The sequence below is a fragment of the Haemorhous mexicanus genome, chromosome 4 (assembly GCF_027477595.1).
Source record: "Haemorhous mexicanus isolate bHaeMex1 chromosome 4, bHaeMex1.pri, whole genome shotgun sequence".
Classification (NCBI taxonomy): domain Eukaryota; kingdom Metazoa; phylum Chordata; class Aves; order Passeriformes; family Fringillidae; genus Haemorhous; species Haemorhous mexicanus.
The window spans coordinates 34,943,332-34,966,088 of NC_082344.1; the positions used below are offsets into that span (position 1 = coordinate 34,943,332).

Genomic DNA, 22,757 nt, shown 5'->3' on the forward strand with positions numbered 1-22,757 from the left:
CTTATTTTTATGCCATTCATTGATCAAATGTTTCCATGGTAGATAGAACATCTTGGGCTACCTGAAAAGCCTGCTGTGATGGCACTTGTACAGAGAATAGGGCAAATGTGTGGAAGTATGAGCAGTAGGAGAAAGGGGATGTTCTGATTGGACAAAATATGTGCTTACTTTCTGAATAAATAGTAAGTGAATGCCTTATAAGCATGTTTTTAATTTCTTCTTCCAGAACCTGGATGCTCTGCATGACCACCTCGCTACTATTTACCCGGGTATGCGAGCCCCTTCCTTCAGATGCACTGATGCAGAGAAGGGGAAGGGACTCATTCTGCATTACTATTCTGAAAGAGAAGGTCTGCAGGATATTGTCATTGGCATCATCAAAACAGTAGCTCAACAGATCCATGGAACAGAAATAGACATGAAGGTAATGTCTGAAGCTGTATACTCATTGCAAATTTATGTCAACAGGAAAAAAATAAGAAAACCAAAAGTGAAGTGATGCAAGCAGTAATTTTCACTGTTGCTGTCTTCTGTGAAGAAGAGGCATCAGCACTGACTCTCAGGAAGAGCCATCATCATTTGTGTTGCTTGAAGGACACAGCTATGTGCTGAGAATGCCAGCTCTAATTGGCAGGCAGACCTGACTGGGAACAGTACAGAACAATATCCCCTTATTCAGAAAAGGATTGTAAAGAGGACGTGTAAAGAAATTAGATACTGGCTCATTTTGGGGTGCTTTTTTCCCCCTTTTATTTTATGTTTGGCATATATTTCTAACTGTCTGCTGTGTTTTCTCTGAGAACACAGACATTTCCTCTTTGTCCTAAATTCTTCATCTGTGTGCAGACTGTGAGGCTGATGTGCATTGATGAGACCTGGGCAGCAAGCAGTGTTTTCCTCCCAGCCAGCATGCCAGGTTCTTCCCAGAAAAAAAGATATGTTTGTGGCTTCTTGCTGTCATTGCAGGGAAATGTGACTGGATGTGCACCTAGAGCCACAGAAATGAAAAAAATGTTCCTCAGTAACAGAGGTAATGTAATGACATGATTGCTCTGTCACTTGTGATATGGGAAAGAGGCTTCTTATTTGCCCATACAGAGCAACAGAAAGATTTAATTGATCAGGTCTTGCATATGTAATAGTGTAAAATCAGAGTTTGATCCAAGGTGTAGATATATGTGGGGAGAGAAACAAAAAATGAAAGCTTTTTGCTATTAGAAATATTGCAACTAATATGAAGGTTTTTTCATCAAGTAGAAAATCTAAGCAGATACACCAATCGTTCTTTGGGTTTTTTAAATATTCCCTAGTCATACTACATTTCTGGCACAGTTTCATTGTATGCTTGCTGAGAAAATCCTTTCATTATTTTATCACAAAAACATGATCTTGCTCAGGTAAGAGATTTGCAAGCAATCCAATGACAAAGATATTTTTACTGCTGTATCGGAGTATTTGCCTTTTAGATTTCCTGTTCTAAGCTAGCTCAGGTTTATAGTAGATGTCTAGTTGTATATAGTGTGGTGATATACTTGTGTCTTTGTTTGGATTCTGTTTTGTAGAAAACCACAGTTCAAACTTTGCAGCAGGTGTTAGTAATCAGATACAGAAGGATACAACACAATCAAAACAATCTTCTTTTTAGATCCCTTTTTATTTGAAGTGTTGAGACAGACAAAGAGGACCATGTTGGAAAGTTGGCTGCAAAAGTGCTGAAGCTGTTTCTTGACAAGCATTTCTTCTGGTAGCAGCTTAAGCAGTCCCTGTTCTCTCAGTGCTCAGGTTTGTCCTTCAGCAGCTTCTTCAGCTCTGCCTTCCAGCTGGTGTCAAGTTATAAAATAAACTGCACTGAGGAAGTGAACTGGGTTCAAAACAACAGGGTTTCTTTTTTTGGATTTTTTTTTTAATCTCCATGTGTTCCTTTACATGGCTTAATGTTCTGTCTCTCAGAGGTCCACACAGAGGCAAAAGTGATCCATGGGGCAGAGGAGAAATCTTTGTTGTCCAAAGCAGCTAGCAGCACAATCTTTTGATGAACTGTCCTCTCAATCTAAGGTTATTTGCTGAGAAAATTGTATTAATATCCATCTACATCGTCTCACAAATAATATATGTTCTAAAGAGGTTTAAATATTTATTATGTATTTTCATCTTGTTTTAATTTAACTGTTTTAGGCTTTTCTGGAAATTTTACAGTTCTACTGTAAGTAAATCGGTATTTAATACTATTAGTCAAGCCTACTGTAAATAATTGCAAAGTCTAAATTAAATCTGTACTATTTTTCTAGACTGTCTGAAGTAGAAGCACATAGGTGCCTAGAAATAGTATTAACCTCTAAAATGAAGAAAGTTTATATTGTCTTATTTTGTGTGTTACCCCAGTTTTAAACTTCTTCCTGTTAGAATGTACCCTTAACCCTGAACATTTTCATGCCTCTCCTGATTAATAAAGCCTATGTCTTGACATCTCTAGGACATCAGACACTGCTGTACTCCACAGGTACTCAGAAACTTCAGTGGTAGATAAGGAGGGAATTTATTCTCTAAAAATGAAAAAAAAAAAAAGCTGAAAGTTGGAGCTTATCCACAGACACTGAAAGTCTTCCTCCCTTACTCCACAGGTCAGATATTAATCAGGAATGGTATGGAGTGAAGGTTTTAAAGTGAAGTCTGGCATTGCTTCACTGTTCAAAATATTGAGAATAGGAGAAAAAATAGACCAACTTCTTTCATCTCCATTATTTGCCTAATAATTTAATGAGTTAATGCTTTTGCATTTTAGTCTGTTAGCAATGCGTTGTTTGAGACAGCACAGCACAGGAAAACAATGAAATTGCTTTTAATTCCTTCAGGTTTTGTGGACCAATCAGTTCCTCTACTGTAAAATTATTGGTTTGAACCTCAGTTAGAATTTTGCTTAAGGAAGAATGGGGGGTTTTTTGAATCTCATAAAAGCCTCAGTGCCTAGCTCAAGGTTTCCAATGTTATTACGGGAGTAGCCTTTTGACCGGCAAAAAGAGTTTCCTGATTTGTCCTTTCAAATTTCTTTATCCAAACCACTTGCATGACAGTCCAACACAGGACTGACTTAGAAAGTCCTGCAGTTCTCTTTATATTACTATAATGTTGATATCTGCAATTTGATGTTTAATACTTCATTATCCACTTTTCTTCTCCATCTGTTTTGAACAAATGCTTATATAAATCTGTTTGAGAGAATACATGCTTCTAATCCTGTATTTTCAGGATACTTTGTTTGAGTTCGTCTAATATATTACAAATCTGTATAGGTGGTAGCAGAGATTAATTGTTTTTGATAATGCTGGTTTTGTTTCATTAAGTGGTTAGATTTTATTTCACGGATTACAGAATGGCTGAGGTTGGAAGAAACTTCTGGAGGTCATTTTGTTCAACCTCACCTGCTCATGGCTGGCCTCCTAGGGCCAGTTGTTCTGGGCCATGCTCAGACATCTTTCAGCTACCAAATTCTTTGGACAACAGGTGCTCCATCTCTCTCATAGCAGAACAGTGTTTCCTGATGTCCAGACAACACATTCTGCGTTTCAGTTTGTGCCCATTGCCTCTTGTCCATCTGCTCTCCAGGCTGAACAGTGCTGGCTGTCTCAGCCTGTCTTCTTCTGAGAGATGTTCCAGTGCCTTGATCATCGTAGCAGCCCTCCCCAGAGGGAGTGGACTCTGTGTAGTAGCTCTGTATCTCTCTTGTACTGAGGAGCCCACAGCTGGACACAGCACTCCAGGTGTGGCCTTTCAGGTGCTGAGGAGAGGGGAAAGATCACCTTCCTCAGCCTGCAGAGAAAACCAGCTAATGATTGCAAGAGGAAAATACATCTTAAAGAACTGTTGTTCTTGTTTTGTCTCACATTGGTTCTTTTGGTGGAGAAATAGCTGAAGAGAAAAAGTTTTAATTTTATCATCCTTCTTCAGTCTCACACAGAACAATTTTGTGTGTGTGTGTATATATATATATATATCTAAACCAAACATCTTCTTCTGAAATAAAGTAGGGCCTCCTTTTTCCAGAATAGTGTCCTTTGGGAAGAATGCATTCTCTTTTAACATCTAGAGTATGTGTGTGTGGAAGGAAAAGGGGGGACGGGGTTGGGGGGAAAGTGTAATTTTGTTTCTGTTAGATGTTGTTAGTACTGAAAAGAAACCAATTTGTTTTGAACTTGGATTCAGAATTCTGGTTGAATAGTTCAGGAAAGCCCAAGTTGACATTGCTGATTAATTAGTTCAAATCCAATTTTCGTTATCTTCTCTGATATGGTAATCCACTTTTAGTAAATGGAGCTAAGACTAAATCATTTTTGCAGCAGGTATTGTCTCAAAAATTGTGGCTGACTTTGTGTATGCGCTGAGAATGTTCATGTTCTGCCAGTCTCAGTATGAGAACTAAAAAATCATCACAATGCTTGCTGGTGACAAACTTTGTCATGAGATCTCTGTTAGCAGCCTACTGGCTATGCCTTCTCTTGCTTCTCTTGTCAGAGGTTGTTTGTATATAAATGAGGGTGACCTGTGAAGGTGAAGTCAGGACAAGGATTCCCTCAAGGCTACTGATGATATGGTCAACAAAGAGTGTTGTACATAATCCAGGAAAGTCCAAAAATCTGTTGGGAGAGCAGATTTCTGCAGTTCTGTTATTGGAGAGCAGACTATCAAAATCTTTTACATAGGGAAGATGTTTTACAATATAAAATGAGAAAATAACAGGGGAAGTCCTTGACAAGATGGTCATTTCAGGCTTACTAATGGCAGTGTGAAAAAACAAAGTGAGGATGTGACCAGCTGGAGAGCTGATCTAAAACATACTTGGGTGCTTGTCATGGAAGACAAGCAGTACGGGTCCACACATTACAATGCTAACTCTGTGTGAAGATAAGTCAGTCATGGAGCATGATCAGACTCTAATTTTGGCACTGGGGCAGCTGTAAACTTCACTATCTCCAGGCACAGTGGTTTGGTGAAGTGAGACAGTCTGCTCTGAAGCCAGCTGCCAGGGACAGATATCCCCATGGTTCTATCTTTGGGTATGCAAAACTGAAGGTTTTCCAGTTCCATTTCTGCAGTGAACTCCTTTGTCTTGGTATCATTCTGAAGCAGCTACAGTGAACTTTGTTAAGCAGCATTGCACAGTCAGTTTTGATCAGAGGAGATCAAGAATTTCATGCTGTATTGGCCTTTAAAGGGCAAAACCCCCCTGTTTTTGTATTCATTTTCACAATCTCATCAAAAAAGAACCCTGTCCAAGGATATCCTATCTTGCCATGCTGAAATACGAGTGTGTCCTGGGGATATGCTCAGATCCACAGAACTGAGTCTTGTAGACACATAGTGACAGCTTAGCAGATAGCATGTGCTCATTATATATTCTGTATCACAGCAGTACTTCTTGATTTAATATCTTGTGTGAAGCTCACCAAATACATTAAACCACACTCATTTTAAAATAACTTTTCTGTCAATTGTTATTCCCTGAAATATTGGTGTTACTTTTCATTTGATTAGGCAAGGACAAACTCTGAAGCTACATCTCCTGGAAGGCACAGGCAGGTTAGCAGTTAGATGTTATATATTCTCTTTGAAACCAAGAGAGTGATTTCTCCCTTCAGTTTTAACTGCAGTTACTATGGTGATTGAGCTCTTAGACATTGTGAACTGATGTCACTTCACCAGCTAAGACTGTGGGGGGAGGAAGAATTAGACTTGATTGCTGGCTTTGTTGCTTTGTGACTGAACTTTGATTTGTCAAGCATTTATCAGAAGGCTTCTTCAACAATATTTAAATGATACTGAAATTGTGTGGCTTGCAAACTTTGCTTGCAGAATGCTAAGTTCTATTCTATAACAGTAGCTAAGTTCTATTCTGCTTAAGCTTAGCAGAGTATCTAGGGCAGGTCCTTATGCCAAACAAATACCTGGCCAGTTAGGTTGGATCCATAGGTGCAAGGGTGAAGGAATAGAATTTAGTATCTTATGTTAACCGTCAAAAGTGCTTATTTTGAGTTTGCTGACAAAGTGGATGACGTAATGAGATAGGAAGATTAGATAGTTCCTAAGTTGTGTGAGCAGAAAAGACATAATGAAATTGCATATCTATTGGGAAGTTAATTAGGGATGCATCAGTAGATTTTGTAGCCTGGAGAGGGGTATGATTAAAACATCTGTTAATAAGTGTCTGTGCATGAATGATCGGATTAAAATTGCATAAACCAGCCATGTCCACAGCTTATCATGTTTACCAGGAATGTGCTGCTGGCTCTGTGTCTGTCTTGTAGGTCTGACACATGTCCATGTGTTTGGCCTGGTGTTCATGTGCTGCACTAGCACGTTGCACTAATACAGCAAGCATTTCTAGATGCTCTGGAGTCTGGTCAAAAATAGTGTTTCAAATGAACTTGAAGATTCTTGGGAAATTTGCAGCTTTTCACTGTTACTGGCACAGTTCTAATCTCTAAAGGTTAGGAAAATAGCACAGCATGTGTGAGGACTGACTTTGTCACTGTGTGAGCTTGTAGGATCTCCAGAGGGTCATGGCTCAAACTAGCTAGATGTCTGGAAGCATGTAGCAGTTCTATTTTTATAGGTAGTTTTCTTAATCTAAGCCTGAGTTTTGTTTACTGATGCATCATTCATTTATAATAAATGAAATAAAATGGGAAGTTATTAAAGGAACCTGTTAAATGCTGTGTTGTCGTAGGAAAAAGTCTGTAAGTACAGGTTGGTAACAGAGTACTAGTGTGTAGTGAGTAAGATGGCTAAAGGCCATGAGATGGCTAAATCCTTAAAAATTATTAGCTTATTTAAAATCAGCTTTGCTGAATTAAGAAGGTTTTCATCCAAAATATGCAGGGTTTTTTTCCATTTTTGGCAAGAGCAACACTTTAAAGTAAGATCCAAGACTGGAAATAATCTGGAAGCATAGGTCAGTTCTAGAGATAAATCTTCACAATTTGGGAAAGGTTTCTGTGCATAATCTCAGCTATCTCTGGCCACAGTAATGGTACTGTTAAAATAAAACCTTTTGGACTGGGAGTGTGCATGAGTAATAGAAAGTAAGAACTAAGACTCTTAAACTGCCTTCTGATACTCTTCAATATGACCACACTGACAATTTCAGGGATAATGATTTAAAGGAGGATTTGAAAAACTTTTAAATTCTGAATTCAGAGGAAAACTAGGTGTTCATCTACTATGTTCCCTTCTCCTAGACAAACCCACTTAATGTGTTTTCCTCAGATGACCACTGTTTATTTTTTCTGAGGCTTACCTCTTATTAGGTCATAATTTCCCACTTATCTTTGTCATGCACTGAGATGTGCATTACCAGTGCAGTTTTTGAGGCAGTTAGGTTTTCTCATCATCAACATTTGAATTTATTTGTACATCCAGCTTTGAGTACCTACATTAGCTGGTAAATTTAGCAGGCTGATCTTTCTCTAAGTTTCTTACATAAGCAACAGAGGAGAATAATGCAGCACACAGCTATAGAGCACTTAAATCGGGCTCTCCCTCTAAACTGTCCCCAGAATAGCCTCTCATTCCTTCAAATGAGCAGTCAATTTGTAGATCAAAGAACACTGTCACCTTAAATTAATCATCAGTGAACAATAAAATACTGTTTTGTTGTTTACACTCCTCCATTTTTTTAGGAGCAAATAAGGGCATCAGCATTCCCTAGCCCATCAAATACTATTTTTGGCACTTTTGGAGATCAAATATTTAATAAACTTAACATCTTAGGGATCAGTTGCAGTGTTTGTGCATATCTGTTCTGTTTTCAAATTGTAACTGTTAATCTCTGTGGTTAAGGCTATGTGTAAAGGGCAAAATCAGGATGCTTTAGAAATTTTAAGAATTTTTTTTTTTTTGCTTCAGTGACTTTAGGATCAGAGTCAACATGAAAGTAGAATCAGGTGGAACATGTTCCAGAAAAAAGCTGCTAAACAATACTATGTAAATAGAATTGTTCTTTTCCAATCATTAAGTCTAATTAAATTTGAAAAGAGGTGGATTTAGCTTCTCAGGGTAAATGATGTTATTCTACTAGTTATTAGCTTAAATTATATTGCCATACATGACTCTCGCTGCAAACAAAATAATGCCTATTAATTTCATATTTTTTACTAACTTTGCATAAAATTGCTGAAGAGTGTAATGCTGTATTAAGGAGACCTTTTTGATATTCCACTGATGTAGATGATTCTAGTTTTGCTGTCATTTCCTTTAATATGGAATTAAATCTGGGCTCTGTAGCCCAGAGAAGATTGCTTTAGTTCTGTCTGTTAGCTCAGGTCTTGCAGTCTGCTGGAATGGTAAGGGCTGTACTCCTAACATGTGCTCCATCCACTTTCCTTCTTGCTGTCAGTGACACACCCACCCTCTTAGCACTGTTTAGTCATCACTAAACAGTCAGCACTATTAGCTGCTGTATTACAGACCTTGCAAACAGCTTTGATCAAAATAAGGATTCAGGGGTTCTGTGGGACTCAAAGCTCACACAGGTTCATTTCAGGGGAAGGGCCCACCCTATTTTCTGGCAAGAAAAAAAAGCAAGCACAACCTGAGCCTTGACTCCTCATTTCAGGATTTGCATTTCACTCAGGCTTAATAAATTGTGTTTGGGTGATCTTCAATATGTTGCTCTTGCAGACAGCAACTGTGGCTAAGCAAAGGCATAATTATTCACCTGTAATTACAAAGACTGTGAAATCAGAAATTCTTGTTAGAATACGGTATTTTTCAAGATGTGAATATAATTCTTGAATTTATCTTTCTCTTCTAAATACATTCCTGTCTCCATAGTAGCACTCCAGTTACTAATGAGTAGCAGAGTTTTCAGTTTTCCATTATTTCTTCATTTCTCTAGGTTATTCAACAGAGAAATGAGGAGTGTGACCACATTCAATTTTTAATTGAAGAAAAAGAATCGAAAGAAGAGGACTACTATGAGGACCTTGACAGATTTGAAGAAAACGGTACCCAAGAGTCTCGCATCAGTCCCTACACTTTCTGCAAGGCATTTCCTTTCCACATCATATTTGACAGAGATCTGGTGGTCACACAGTGTGGCAATGCTATATACAGAGTCCTTCCACAGGTTAGATGATTCTTATGCATGAATAGCCATAGAAAATTCATAGTGATAGATGCTTCACAGGTTGATTATAAAGATGAGGATTCTCTGTCTAATAGCATTCCAGTGTAAGTGTATAATATTGACTAAATTGTGCTTCTCTTGTTAGAAAAAGGACTTGAAAATAACCTAATTCTACAACAGTTTTGTTCCTTATGGTCATGTCCATATGCAGTAAGAGAATAATTTAAAAATCTTGTTATTCAATGTAGAGATGTACAAATTCTCTTCTATTCAGTATTGTCATCTAAGAAAATGGAATCTAATTGCTCTTTGTATATTTTTATTATAAAGCATAACAGTTGGGGTTTTTTTTCTTTTTTCTGTTTTTTAATATTCTAGCTGCAGCCAGGAAATTGCAGTCTGTTGTCAGTTTTCTCCTTGGTCCGGCCTCACATTGATATTAGCTTCCATGGGATCCTCTCCCATATCAATACAGTCTTCGTACTGAGGACTAAGGTAACTAGACTATATTTTCCCAGCTTTTCTTTAAGGAAGTGTGCTTTGGAGAGATAAGAAGTGCAGAAAGCTCAGAAGTCTTCAGAGAAAATTCTCTGTAGTATGCCTAGACCTTTTTGAGTCTTGAGCCAAGAGAGAGTCACAGGTAGGAATTTGTGAATAGCTGTTGAGCAGGGTGTTTTATAGGAATGGTGAAGTAAATGCACTTCATGTCTGATGCTTTCTCTGCAAGGGGCCAGTCTAGTTTATGGTGTTGTATCAAACCAAATGTAGAGAGGTAATTACATTTACTTTACTTCATAAGAGTGTGGGAGACAAATATGAAATGTGTTCTTGCTTGAGCTCATATGTTCATACAAAGGTCTGTGTCCTGTTCTCTAAAGAGGGAAGGAGACAAGGTGTGTGAAACGAGCAGATGCAGTGTGTAGAGTAACACCTTCTGCATCAAGAAGCCTTTTTATTTAAAGAAAACTGTACCTGAGAGAAACCAGAATGATTGCTTAGAGATGATCCCAGGCACAGATAGAACTTCACAGAGCAGGCAATAGTATTGTAAAAGCTATTGTTAAGGAACAGTGTGGAAGAAAACAAGGAATTACAAACATTAATGTAAAGAAGGATACCATGCTTTGTTGTCTTCAAGGTGGCAAATTGTAGTATTAAAATAGAGACAGTGCATGGTGTTCAAACAAGAAATTAATCAAGGTTTAGTGTAAGCTGTAAGTCTGTTCCAAATATTGTGACTGCCTTTGTAGTGAATGCACTTACAGACTAGGCCTGGTGCATAACACACCATTGCCCTTACACAGTCGTGGCTTTTCATCACCAGGAGGGGCTGTTGGATGTGGAAAAGTTGGAGTGTGAAGATGAACTGACTGGCACAGAAATCAGCTGCTTACGCCTGAAAGGGCAAATGATCTACTTGCCTGAAGCAGACAGCATTCTCTTTCTTTGTTCACCAAGGTACTTCAAACCTAGAGAGAGTTCTATAATACTGAGTTTCATTTTACAATTACTAATTTTAAGAACACTTACGAGAGTAGTACTACAGAGACTAATTGGTTCAAGTATTGATTTAATTGGTTGTGATGTGTTTATACTAAAAGAGGTAGAAGCATTTAAACACTGGAACTTGACTAAGTATTAAATACTCCATACAAACATTGGCTCACTCTGGCCCAGTTTGTACAAATGGTTATTCCTCATATTCCATTTTTTTTTAGCAAGTTTTATCTTTTGTTTTTTACTCAGAGAATGCTAAGAAATGTGGCAGTGATTTGGTTTTCTGTGTGGATTCATGGATTTTTGCACTAGTTTTAATGTAATAGATTGGTGAAAAAGAAGTAGTTGGAATGGAGGATGGAATGGAAAGATTCTTTACATGATCTCACTTGTTGTGCTCAAGTACATACATTTGATATGCTCATGGAACTCTTCCTGAGAATTCTGTATTTAAACACAAAAATCAAGATCTGTGGGTTAAAATGAATGATCACAAATAAGGTGTTTCTTAGAAGGGATATGTTGTACAGCTCATCACAAGTTCAGAAGCTTCATGTTTCTGCTGTTATTCAGCAGACTGCTGGTTTTTTTGAGTTTTAAATACTCCTTTGGCAAGTTTAATTTTACCCATATTATTGTATATTTCTCTGCTTTGCAGTGTGATGAACTTGGATGATTTAACCAGGAGAGGTTTATACCTGAGTGATATCCCATTGCATGATGCTACCCGTGATCTGGTTCTTTTGGGAGAGCAGTTCCGAGAGGAATATAAACTGACCCAGGAGCTTGAGATCCTCACCGACAGACTGCAGCACACACTGCGTGCGCTGGAGGATGAAAAGAAAAAGACAGACACGTAAGAACCAAGTCCCAATTTTGGGCTGAAACACTCAAAGCAATATATTATTTATAGCTACTTTCTTTAAAGAATAAGAGAATCTTGTAAGGGGTATCAGAGATAATCAGGACTGGTAATTTTGGAGATGAGAAAGAACATTTAATAGGGTATTTCTTTATTTAGATTGTCAAATGTCACCCACAGTCTAGGCCATTATATGCCTAGATGTTTTGATGGCTCTCTCCCTGACAAGAAAAGTTATAAAAAATGAGCTGACAATTCATTTTTACTTGTGAATTACCTAAAATTCTGGAAACTTACATGCAAGGAAGGTGAATTTGATGAATGCCCAAGTGCTCTTATTTGACAGAGTTCAGTAAACCAACTTTTGTCTTTCTGGCACAGGATAATAGAACAGAAAAACGTATTTTATAAACCTTGAAAACAGTTTGTGTAAAGCTGAAACTTTGTAATAGCTTAATGCTATGAATTTGATGTAATAGTTACTTGTAGAAATAAATTTGGGTTTGTCTACATATAAGTACATAAAAATAACACATAACAGTAAGTGTGCATCGGGCCCTAAATCCAATACTACAGATAACTATAAAGTCAATTTCAAATGTCATTAGTCTAGGGCATTTCAGCTCAACAATGATTGGCAAATTAAACAAAAGCTTGTATGAAAAGTAGCATGTAGTTCATGATTGACTCTTATTTATAAAACACAGTCCCATCTCTGTATTAATTCTATTGACAGATACATTTTTTCTGAAATGGAGTAATGGAAATTATTTTAAAAATACTTGAAAGGGATGGACAGGAGAACCAGAGAAAGTAAAGCCTAAGTATTTTTTGTCTTCGTTCCTGTTGGCTTACTTTATAAAGTCATTTTATCTTCAGGAATTCTTTCCTTCATGGCAGCTGCTGGAACAGATAGTGTCACTTACTGTGTGATGTGCCAAAAGTATTCACTAATTATAACTCAAGTAGTGAACTTGCCAAAAATGCAACTAATGAGGGATTGTGCAGTAGGCTGTGTACAAAATGCTGTTCAAGATCTGTGGAACAGTCAGAGATCTTCAGGAGGGAATTGGACCTTAAGATAGGAGTTAGATAGTTGAAGGAAAACACATGAGAATAGGGTGAATTTCTGTGTGTGTGATTGGATTTTATTTGCATAATTTATAATATGAACAAGTGTTAATACATCATATAGACTATTAAAAAGACACTCTAGACCCTAAAACCAGTGTGCTCAACAGAGAGGAAGGATTTAGAAATGCATGAATTGATCAGAGATGGAAAACTGTTTGATCTCTTCATGGTCTTTTTTGCAGTTTTTATGGTTCTGTGAGAAAAACCATATTGTATGAGCTGAGGATGTGGCAGAAAGAAGTAAAAATGATCCAAGACACTACTAACAAGTCATGTCAGAAGAATTAATAATACATGTCTCATTTTGTTGGTAATTTAGATGTATTGATGTGTTCTAAGTGGTATGCTGATGTAGATCACTTCCTGTTTTTCAAAAAACATATTCTTTATTAATAAACACCTTTTCTATTGCTTGTTGATGGCAGGAGTATGTTATAAACTCTGGGGGGGGGTAGGAAGCTAATATGTGAAGAGTGCTGCTGTAAACACCTTTCTCCAGATTCTCTTTTTTCACTTTTGCCTTTCTTTCCTTACCTGTGTAGGTTGCTGTACTCTGTTCTGCCACCATCAGTGGCAAATGAGCTGAGACACAAGCGTCCTGTTCCAGCCAAGCGCTACGACAACGTCACCATTCTTTTCAGTGGCATTGTGGGATTCAATGCCTTTTGTAGCAAACATGCCTCTGGAGAGGGAGCCATGAAAATTGTCAATCTTTTAAATGATCTTTACACAAGATTTGATATTCTGACCGATTCTCGAAGGAATCCATTTGTTTATAAGGTAAGCGTAAGATTTTTGAAGTATCTAAAAATTACTTTTTACTTGTTACTTTTCTATAATTTACTATGGCGTCATTCTTTCCCAGTCTTCTTGGATTTTAGGCTTTTAAAAAGAACCAACTTATGTTCTCAGTCTGAACTGTGTTACCTGGTATTAGATAGCTACAGAAGAGTATTTTGGTTATCTCTAAATGTCTGAAGGAACATAAAGTGCTAAGTTGTCATCACGATTTCTGGAGTCACCCGTTAGGTGGACATATAACTGTACTTCCACATTTAGCTGATGTGAACTCATACAAGCCATTTGTGATTCTTCTGACCTTGTGCTTTAAGTTCTTCAGTTCTGTTCCTGGGTCTTGTAGTTGCAAATTATGACTTACTATTCAGTTACTCAGTGTGAATGTCATTCCTTCATTCACTTCAGGAGTGAGGTGTAGTTGCAAAGGTGGCTGGTAGCAGGAAGGTACAGAGATAGATACATATGCATCCCATATATATGTACACGTGTTTGCTTGTGTGTTTATATCTGTGCAGTTCATTCCTAGGTCTTGCTAAAACTGAATTTTGTGTCCTGTACCATGTGAATTAAGGGTGTGAGTCAGAACAAACATAGAGCTCAGTTTCATTCAGAAGACACCAGAAGAGAGACTCAGGTTTACACAATCACAGTCATTGTAAGTTGCTACATTGTGGGTTTATGATAAATTCCCTTCAATAACAAGCAGAGATGACAGTAATAAGAGTGATTTGAATGAAAGGAAAAGGGAACTCTTTTAAAGAAGAAGCAGTCTTGAAGCACTACATCAATTCTAGTACTCTAAAAACCAAAATAATGAAGTAATTGAATAATATCTATCTTGATAGGTGGAAACAGTTGGGGACAAGTATATGACAGTGAGTGGTCTGCCAGAGCCTTGCATGCATCATGCACGATCTATCTGCCACCTGGCTTTGGATATGATGGAAATAGCAGGCCAAGTTCAAGTAGATGGTGAGCCTGTACAGGTTAGTAAATGTGGGCTTGAATGAAAACCCATTCTTTGACAGCATGATGATGTTTTGGAATAAGATAATGCTCTAGTCCTAGTCCATGCAAGGCGTGGGCCTTGTTATTGTTAGATTTTGAGTCGGATACATACAAATAATATGAGAAGTCACATGTGGCTGTTACATGTCCAGTTCCTAGACCTTAAAATGCTATTGTGCTTTAAAGGGTAAAGGACTTATTTAGGTCCACATCATTTATGTCTGGTTTCTGACAATTTCAATATAATCATTGAATTCCTATTGTGCATCAAGTATAGTCTGTTGAGTCTTCTTCAACTTAAGGAGCAGAAAAATAATATTCCCTCCCTGATATTTTCAATCACCCCTCAGATCCTCATGTCAGAATGAGACATTTTTGTGTTAAAAAGAGAATTACAGTTCCATAGACAGGTACAGCAATGATTACTGACACCACTGTATATTAGTGGAATTTCACTCATTGTGGGGCTTTCTGGAGAGGCATGACACTGTACTAAAGTTAAAAAACAAAGAAGTGACAAAACCCACAGGATGCAAGGCTTTGAAGTGGCAGGAGTAGCACTTCGGAAAAATAAACTCTAGTAGATATAAGTAGCATGTTGCCTGTGTTTATTCAAAAGCATGAGATTAATTACATTACTTTTGAATATTCAGACTTAATTTTTTCTCTCTAAAGATAACCATAGGAATCCATACTGGTGAGGTAGTCACAGGTGTCATAGGTCAAAGGATGCCACGGTACTGTCTCTTTGGAAATACGGTCAATCTTACAAGCAGAACAGAAACGACTGGAGAAAAGGGAAAGATCAATGTCTCTGAATATACTTACAGGTGAGTGATGTAATATTTTGATTGGTATTGACATTTTAAAATAAATCATTTTGTTAGCATACCATAGAAGTTTTTTTGGAGTTGAACGTGACAGTCCTCCTGCTAGCATTATTTAAGTTTGTGAGTTCTCATGAAGCTGTGTGGCAAACTGCATTATAATACACAGTTATTGGTCTGCAAATAGAATAATGATGTAGAGATGGAATTGAATCTTTTGATGGTCTGTTCATGTACATGTAGCATGTTTAATATTTTGCATAGTGTGTGGCATGCATGCGATGTCCTTTCATTTACATGTTTTCTCTTTCAATTTCAGGTGTCTTATGACACCAGAAAATTCAGATCCTCAGTTCCACCTGGAGTACAGAGGTCCAGTTTCTATGAAGGGCAAAAAAGAACCAATGCAGGTTTGGTTTTTGTCCAGAAAGAGTACAGAGACAGAGGTATGAGTAACCAGAGTGTAATTTTGTTTTTTTCCAAGCATAAACATTAAAAATTTAATCTAAACCATGGAGATACATTTACATTTGCAAAACTAAATGTTCCACAGAAAAAAATTGAAGAGTTTTGTGCAACACTCTTTCATTAACACATTTATTATCTTGACAGTACTTGAAAATCCTTGATTATTTGTCTTTGCAGTTTGTGCAGTTCCTGAAAGAGTACTTTTGATTTCAAAAAGTCCTTGAGGGAATGCCAAGTGTTTAAATATTTATATCTCCCTCTTACAGATTTCTGCACTGTACTAGATTTTGCAATATAATGTCGGTTTCTGTTTAGCTGACATGTCTGGTTACCAGCACTTCAAAATTTGCCATTTGCTTTTTTGCAGTGAGTGAAAAAATGTGCTTTCAAATATTTAGGCAAGAGTCAAGCAACGATTTGCAGGCAGGTTCACAGCTGATGTGTGTGGTGGTCTCTTAACCCCAGGTGGCACCTGCTTGTTACAGAGACTGTTGCATGGCAGAGGTCCCACTTTAGAAATACACAGGGTGAAAGCTACTTCTTGTGAGTGACATGTCAGCCTAAGTTGTCTTCTCAAAATGAGGTGGGGTAGAGCTCTTCAAGCACTGAAGGACCTTTAGGCTAATGCCTCAGTTTTAGAATTCTGGCCATGTATTATCCAGAATTTCAGTAAAAGCCAATGAGATCTACGCTCAAAGTGTGCTACAAACTTAGACAATAAGGTTACAGTATGCCAGCTGCTTTGCCATAGCTGAGCAGGTGCATACATTCCATCCAACATGTCAACAGGAAGGAAAAAAAAAAAAGTAATCTACATAGCTTGAATTTTGCCCCAAAGCAAAAATAATGAGTTTTCTGCTATGTATTTAAACTTAAAAACACCCGTGACTAAAATGAAAGTTATCAGTCACCTTGGCTGAAATGATTCCTGTAAGTCAGAGGAAATTAATTATGTGTCTGAATGCTCATGTACTTCTGAAGGTGTAATTTAGGCTGTTAAACTGTTTAGGCTTTTTAGGAGATCTAATCCAGATTTATTACCACTGCTACCCAAGTATATGAATATTGACTTTTTAATGGTTACTCCCAGTATTAACCCTCTGTACTTTAGCTCTGCATTTTAATTCTGTATTTGAATATATATTACTTACAATTATATTCTAGGTGCCACTTTTGAGAATACTTTTCTATTCTTATTCTACAGTAATATAACTTCACATGGCTACCATTATTTCAAATCTATTGTTGTATTTCAAATACATTTTAATTAAACACCATTCACCTTTTTTCTGCCTTATAAATGCCCTATCATTTGTTTCAAGGCACATTATAATTTAAAGGTGAATATCTGAGAGGTACTGAGTTAGGTAGGCATTCTCCTTGCTCCAGCCTAACACATGTTTACTATGAATATAAGGTTCAGGTAGTTGAAGACTTTCAGAGATGCTCTGTTAATCCTCACAGCAGTCCTGAGAGACACTTGCTGATACTATTATCCAGTAATTGAGCTTTGTAGAGGGAGACATGGGGGCAGGAATAAACCTGACTGAGAAATATTGTGAGCCTGATTTTCAGGAGCATTTAAGACTCACAGTTTAAGTGCACTGAAAAAGCTTTTCTAATTATGTTAGTTTTTGCTCTTTTTAAAATTCAGATATAGATGTAATTCTTAGAGACAGAAGGACTTCTCCCAAGACAGGTATCTCTTCTAAATTGTGCTAAGTTTGGGAGCATAGGAGAATAGTAAAATACACTGATGTGAAGATGTGAACTGATAATCATTTTGTCAGAAGTGATTTTGAAAAGTGAAAGAGTATATTCCTCTAACCTTTTGGTTCTTTTCCACTGCCTGCACAATTTCATCTGTCCATACACAAAAAATGCACAAAATTTTATTCCTTTAAGATTTTCTGAACTATTTCTCCTGTGAATGTACTTTTCATGGTTCTTATCTGGCACTTTATAGGCCGTGCATAATTGTTTTAATCCAAAAGCAGAAATCAGATAACCAGCTTTTTGTGTTTGATCACTTTAAAGTAATCACTTTGCTCTATGCACACATGTAGACTTGGTTTTCTTTCCAGAATTTTTCTCAGAATGCTAATGTATTATTTTGTGCAGTGCCATTTATTGTTATGTACAAGGGAACTGTACGTGAGAATAAATAAGGGCTTGTTTAAATATATTCAGAAACGATATGGTAAACTTCCTGAAAGGTCACTGCAGGATATTTCAAGAAGTGGCATATAGAAGTAAGCATGAAAATATTTCTTAAATCATCCTGAAGACACTTCTGCTAATTATGCTGTTACTGTGAAGTTTTCTACCTCCAGTATCTTCAGTCTAGGATCGATGCACATTAGCGATGTATTTTTCTTTTCATTATATCTATTGGAGAGTTATTAGCTCAGCTTTTGCAAATCTATCAGCATATTTTACTCTGAAGACCAATGATAAGGACACAGTGAGGAAAAAGGACAGAATGTTTACAGATGCCACAAGAGATGTGAAACCAAAGCTAAAAATACACTGTTTCTCTACTAGGCCAGTAGAAAATGATAGGGCTGAAGCAGCTCAGCATGCATCAGACTTGATTCCTGGATTGAAATCTCTAATATCAGTCCCCATGAGCAGCAGTTTCTTTTGAGAAAGACCTAATTTACAAAAATAAGTGTTGGTTTGGAGTGCTGCTCCTTCACCTTTTTTCTCTGATATCTCTTCCATGATACCAGTACAGCAGTAAGTAGAATTGCATCAGGAATACACGTACAAAAAAGCAACTGTGACCAGTTATTCACTTTGCATCTGCTGGTTTGCATAAGAATAATTATTACTGTCTTCATTATTTTAACAGAGGTTCAGCTGAAGTTTTTCTCTTGATAAACAGATTTGTTGTAAAAAATAAATCTTGCCAAGAGCATCAGATGTATGACTGCAATTTTACTCCCTCTCCAGTTTTTAATATCTTTCTCTTCTGCCCTGTTCCCAAGTTACTGGTGGGAACAAACTGAAGTATGTCAGGCAGAGTTGGTAGTTCACCAGAGCATGTAGGAATTGTTTCATTCCTACATACAATACATATGAAAGAAATACATGCACTACCTATGTTCTTTGGTTTTTTTTAGTTTTTACTATGTACTGATACTGGTTGCAAGTTGTAAAATGTATTTTGTCACTGCATTAACTCTCCATGTGGTTGCTTCAAAGAAAATTTCTTACTTCTCAAATTCTGCTTGCATGCTCTCAAGGAAACAAAGCAAGATGCTTTCTGAGCTGAGGGAAGAGGAAGAGGACGCTGAATAGGGTGCAATACTGTCTCCAAATAGGGTGCCAGGCAGTAAGGTTATGTTATGGGTGTTCTTTCACATTGTATCTCCCACTGCCATGTGCAATACCACTGTCTTTTGCCCTACTCCTGAAGTCATACTTACCATTTTTCTCCAGGCTTGCTTGCTGATTTTTTGTCCTCATTGTTTGGTACTGTTATATCTCTGCTATGAGCATGTATTTCAAGCTTTCCTTTTTTTGATATGCATTTTTGCATGTCAGTCATGTGACCATTCCTACCACCAGATGATATTGAATGAAACCATGTAGTATGCACGCCACAGCTAACCACTTCAATCTGATGCTTCCCATCTTCATCTTCATCTCTGAAGTACTGTGGTTATGTGAATTGATGACATTTCTTGAAAGAAAGGTATTTCAGTTGAAAGGCAGAACAATGAACCTAAGGAACTATAATTAAAAAAAAACCCTAAAGCAGCATTACGAAAATTATTGCATATATGGTATCACATTTAGTTCTGCTATTACCATGCTTCTCATTCATTTTGTGAATAACACTTGATGCTCTGTAAATTCCTGGTTAGAAAAAGGTTTCTCATTTGATATCATCCTGTATTTTCCCTTTGTGGACACTGTAAACATCTGAATTGGAAGGGGGCAGCTGTTTTTCTGATACTGCCATTTGAAGCATGTGCAAATGTACTTCTACTGAAATGCTGTTCACTTGCAATGTATTTCTCATTGATTTATATAAACTAAATTAAATTGTCATATTAGTAATAGATTGCTGGACAATTTTAGACCACTCATAGTGCATTGATTCTCATCTGATGTAGCCCCTGGAGTTGGAAGGCATGCTGCTGGGACATGGTGGATACTGTTGCCTTTTGGTTTGGTCTCTCTAATTGCAGAAATGATCCTATTTTATTCCTTGAGAGGACCTGGTAATATTCTAGGCATCATGACATAATTAAGGGATGTAAAGCTTGGAAAGGGACATAGTGTGTTTCATCAGCTGATACAGTTAGTAAAAGTGGACAAGTTTTCAGATGCATAGACCTTCCATAACTTTAATATATAGTGCATTTTTATGTGAATAGTATCTGTTCTTATCTGACTGATCATTTCTGAATATTTGCATTATAAAATAGAATAGTGCAATTACTTTGTGTATAAAAATTGTCTATATCTAGTATATCTTATTAGCACAGAATATATATGTATAAATGTTTCATGTTAATGTGCAAAAGAAATTGCAATAAATTATTTTTTCCACGGACTACTGGGAATCTTGTGATTTTCCTTTGGTAGAAAACTTTATTTCATTGCTTGATACAAAAAAAAGGTATTTTCTCCATTAAATAATTTGCAGTTCATATTTAAATAAATTGTTGAGGCATTGTCCCAATGTTTGCAAATGTCCAAGTGTCTCACATATTCAGGTTAGTGGATTACATCCTCAAATTAAAGTAGTGTTCAAAATGTTGAGGTTAATGCTTCAAAAATGGTAGATAAGGTGACAAAAATGCATAAAACCTTCCTTTGAAACCCTTGGGTAATATTTAACAATCAAAGATTATTAGCTGTATGCTTTGAGCGGGATATACATTAGCAACCCAAGCTTTAGAAATGGGAAATGAAGGGAGGAAACCTCATCCTTTCTTCCCCATCATCTCACTGCTGGACAGCAGCACATCCCAAGACATCATCAGAGGTTGCCCTCTTTCACATGGGTCCACAGCAGCAATGTGGACTGATCAAGTTGTTCAAGCTTACAAAAACTTTATGGTGACTCCCAAAGACATGGAATTTGTGACAGCTGTGGTTGTGTATTGATAAAATTCATATGCAAGTAGTTCTGAAGAAAATGAAGTTCTGTATCACACTTCAAACTGATAGAGGATGGCATGCCAGAAAACTTAATAATGCTCTGGGTTTATATTGTATCCTCTTAATAATTTCAAAATATTAAAGCTCCCATTAAGCTACTTTGTAACATAACCAGTTTCTTAAAGCATGGAATAATAGCTCACATTGTGTTCATGTAAGAGCTTTTTATCTCAGTACAATTTAGGCACTTACCCACTTCTGTTACTAAAACTGGTCTTCAGTTAAATGCTGCATTCAACTAAGAAATTTATAGTCTGGTTAAATATTACTCTCAGCTAACAGTTAAACACTTCTGCAGGTATTTAGTTCTTTTATGTGTGTTCTACTGCCTCTTTTATTTAACTGTAGTGATTTGCTTTTTCAATAGAAGCTCTGTAGCTGAAACATGAGGCAGAGTAATCATCAAAGTCTGTTTCAAAAATCTTTATAAATGTATTTTATTCTGGTATTTTTTGTTTAAAAAAGGAAACCTGGAACAAGGAGAAAAAAGGGGAGATCAGCCATGAAATTGCAAAATATGGAACGCTTAGTTCTTTGGAATCTCCTGGGTCTTATGTATTCCTTTGAAATCAGACAGGCAAGGGAAATTGATTTTTGGTGGTGTTTGTGCTTTGTCTGTGCAGGCGACCCTGACTCTACTGCTGTCTTAAAAGTGGGCACTGCAGTTGGCTTCCAAACTGCTGGGTCTGTCCTTGGTAGGAACAACATCTGGGGACATGATTTTATGTTTGATTTCTTTTTAAACAGAATTATAAACAATGGATGAGATGCTAATTTGGATATCTGCTCACAGGATTATCACAAAAATGTCTTTACTGAAAGGGTAGTTAGGCACTGGAAGAGGCTGCCCAGGGATGTGGTGGAATCACCATCCCTGGAGGTGTTCAAAAAGCACTTTTGATGCAGCACTTGGGAGTGTGTTTTAGCAGTGAACACAGCAGTGCTAAGTTAACAGTTGGACTCGGTGGTCTTAAGAGTTGTTTTCAAAACCATAATTCTCTGTTAAGACCATCCTCCAGGAGGGACACATGAAGACAAAACCAGTAAGATTATGTGAGGTTAGGTTGTAGTGCAGATCATATCTGATTGGTTCCAAGCTCACTTTTGAAAGACAATCATAGGCACAAGAAGGAAACAGGAAGGGATGTGCTAGCATCTGATATGAATAAAAACTGGGTGGTGCTGGAGGCCCCAGAACCTTTGCTTTGAACAAAGCTCTGGTGAAATCTAAAGCTGATTGATGAGTGTGCTGTAGGCAGTTGTGCACTACAATGTACATTCTTGTACTCTGCAATGTCTGTGGCCTTGCCAGCAACACCTCCATGGAGCCAGAGCAAGGCCTGAAGCATCTCTATCCCAAAATGTGTTTTTCATTCACCATGTAGACAGGTCAACACTTTACTGTATTGTCACACACTGTAAAATGGCTATTCCATGCATTTCTAGAGCCATCAAATATTATTTTAAAAAATAAAAAGTTGGGTCATCAGATTCTAGCACTATGAGAACTTGAAGAGAATTTAGTATTCATGTTCTCCAGGCAGTCAGCATAATGGTATGAATGGAATCTTTTGGGCAATTATAAATTAATCCTGCCAGTCACTGTGTTGGCTTATCATATCCAAGTAAGGAGAAGTTACTGGACTTGTAGTCCTGTTTTATTTTAACAAGATTTTATTTTTTTATTATAACAAGATCCTTTCTTTCCTGGGGGAGAGTCTGAAACTTTTGTTATTTTATGCACTGACCTGACCATGGGAGGGTGAGCAAGTAATAAGCCAGTAAACTGAGCTGTGCTAATGTAACTGTAAAAAGAAAAACAAACCCAAAGAACCCCCAAACAAAACAAAAACCAAAAATCAAA

The 22,757-nt window shown here is 37.2% G+C and overlaps 1 protein-coding gene across 1 annotated transcript in view; it reads left to right on the plus strand.

The window, feature by feature from the left end:
* GUCY1B1 (guanylate cyclase 1 soluble subunit beta 1) overlaps positions 1-20,282 on the plus strand; it is a 40,532-nt gene extending 20,250 nt beyond the window's left edge. The window contains exons 5-14 of the mRNA XM_059844438.1: positions 227-424; positions 8,891-9,121; positions 9,500-9,616; positions 10,446-10,579; positions 11,277-11,474; positions 13,157-13,394; positions 14,258-14,398; positions 15,096-15,250; positions 15,567-15,693; positions 18,964-20,282. Coding sequence (XP_059700421.1) covers positions 227-424; positions 8,891-9,121; positions 9,500-9,616; positions 10,446-10,579; positions 11,277-11,474; positions 13,157-13,394; positions 14,258-14,398; positions 15,096-15,250; positions 15,567-15,693; positions 18,964-18,987 — 1,563 coding nt within the window. The 3' untranslated portion in view covers positions 18,988-20,282. The remainder of the gene's footprint in view (positions 1-226; positions 425-8,890; positions 9,122-9,499; positions 9,617-10,445; positions 10,580-11,276; positions 11,475-13,156; positions 13,395-14,257; positions 14,399-15,095; positions 15,251-15,566; positions 15,694-18,963) is intronic.
* Positions 20,283-22,757: the final 2,475 nt, after the last annotated feature.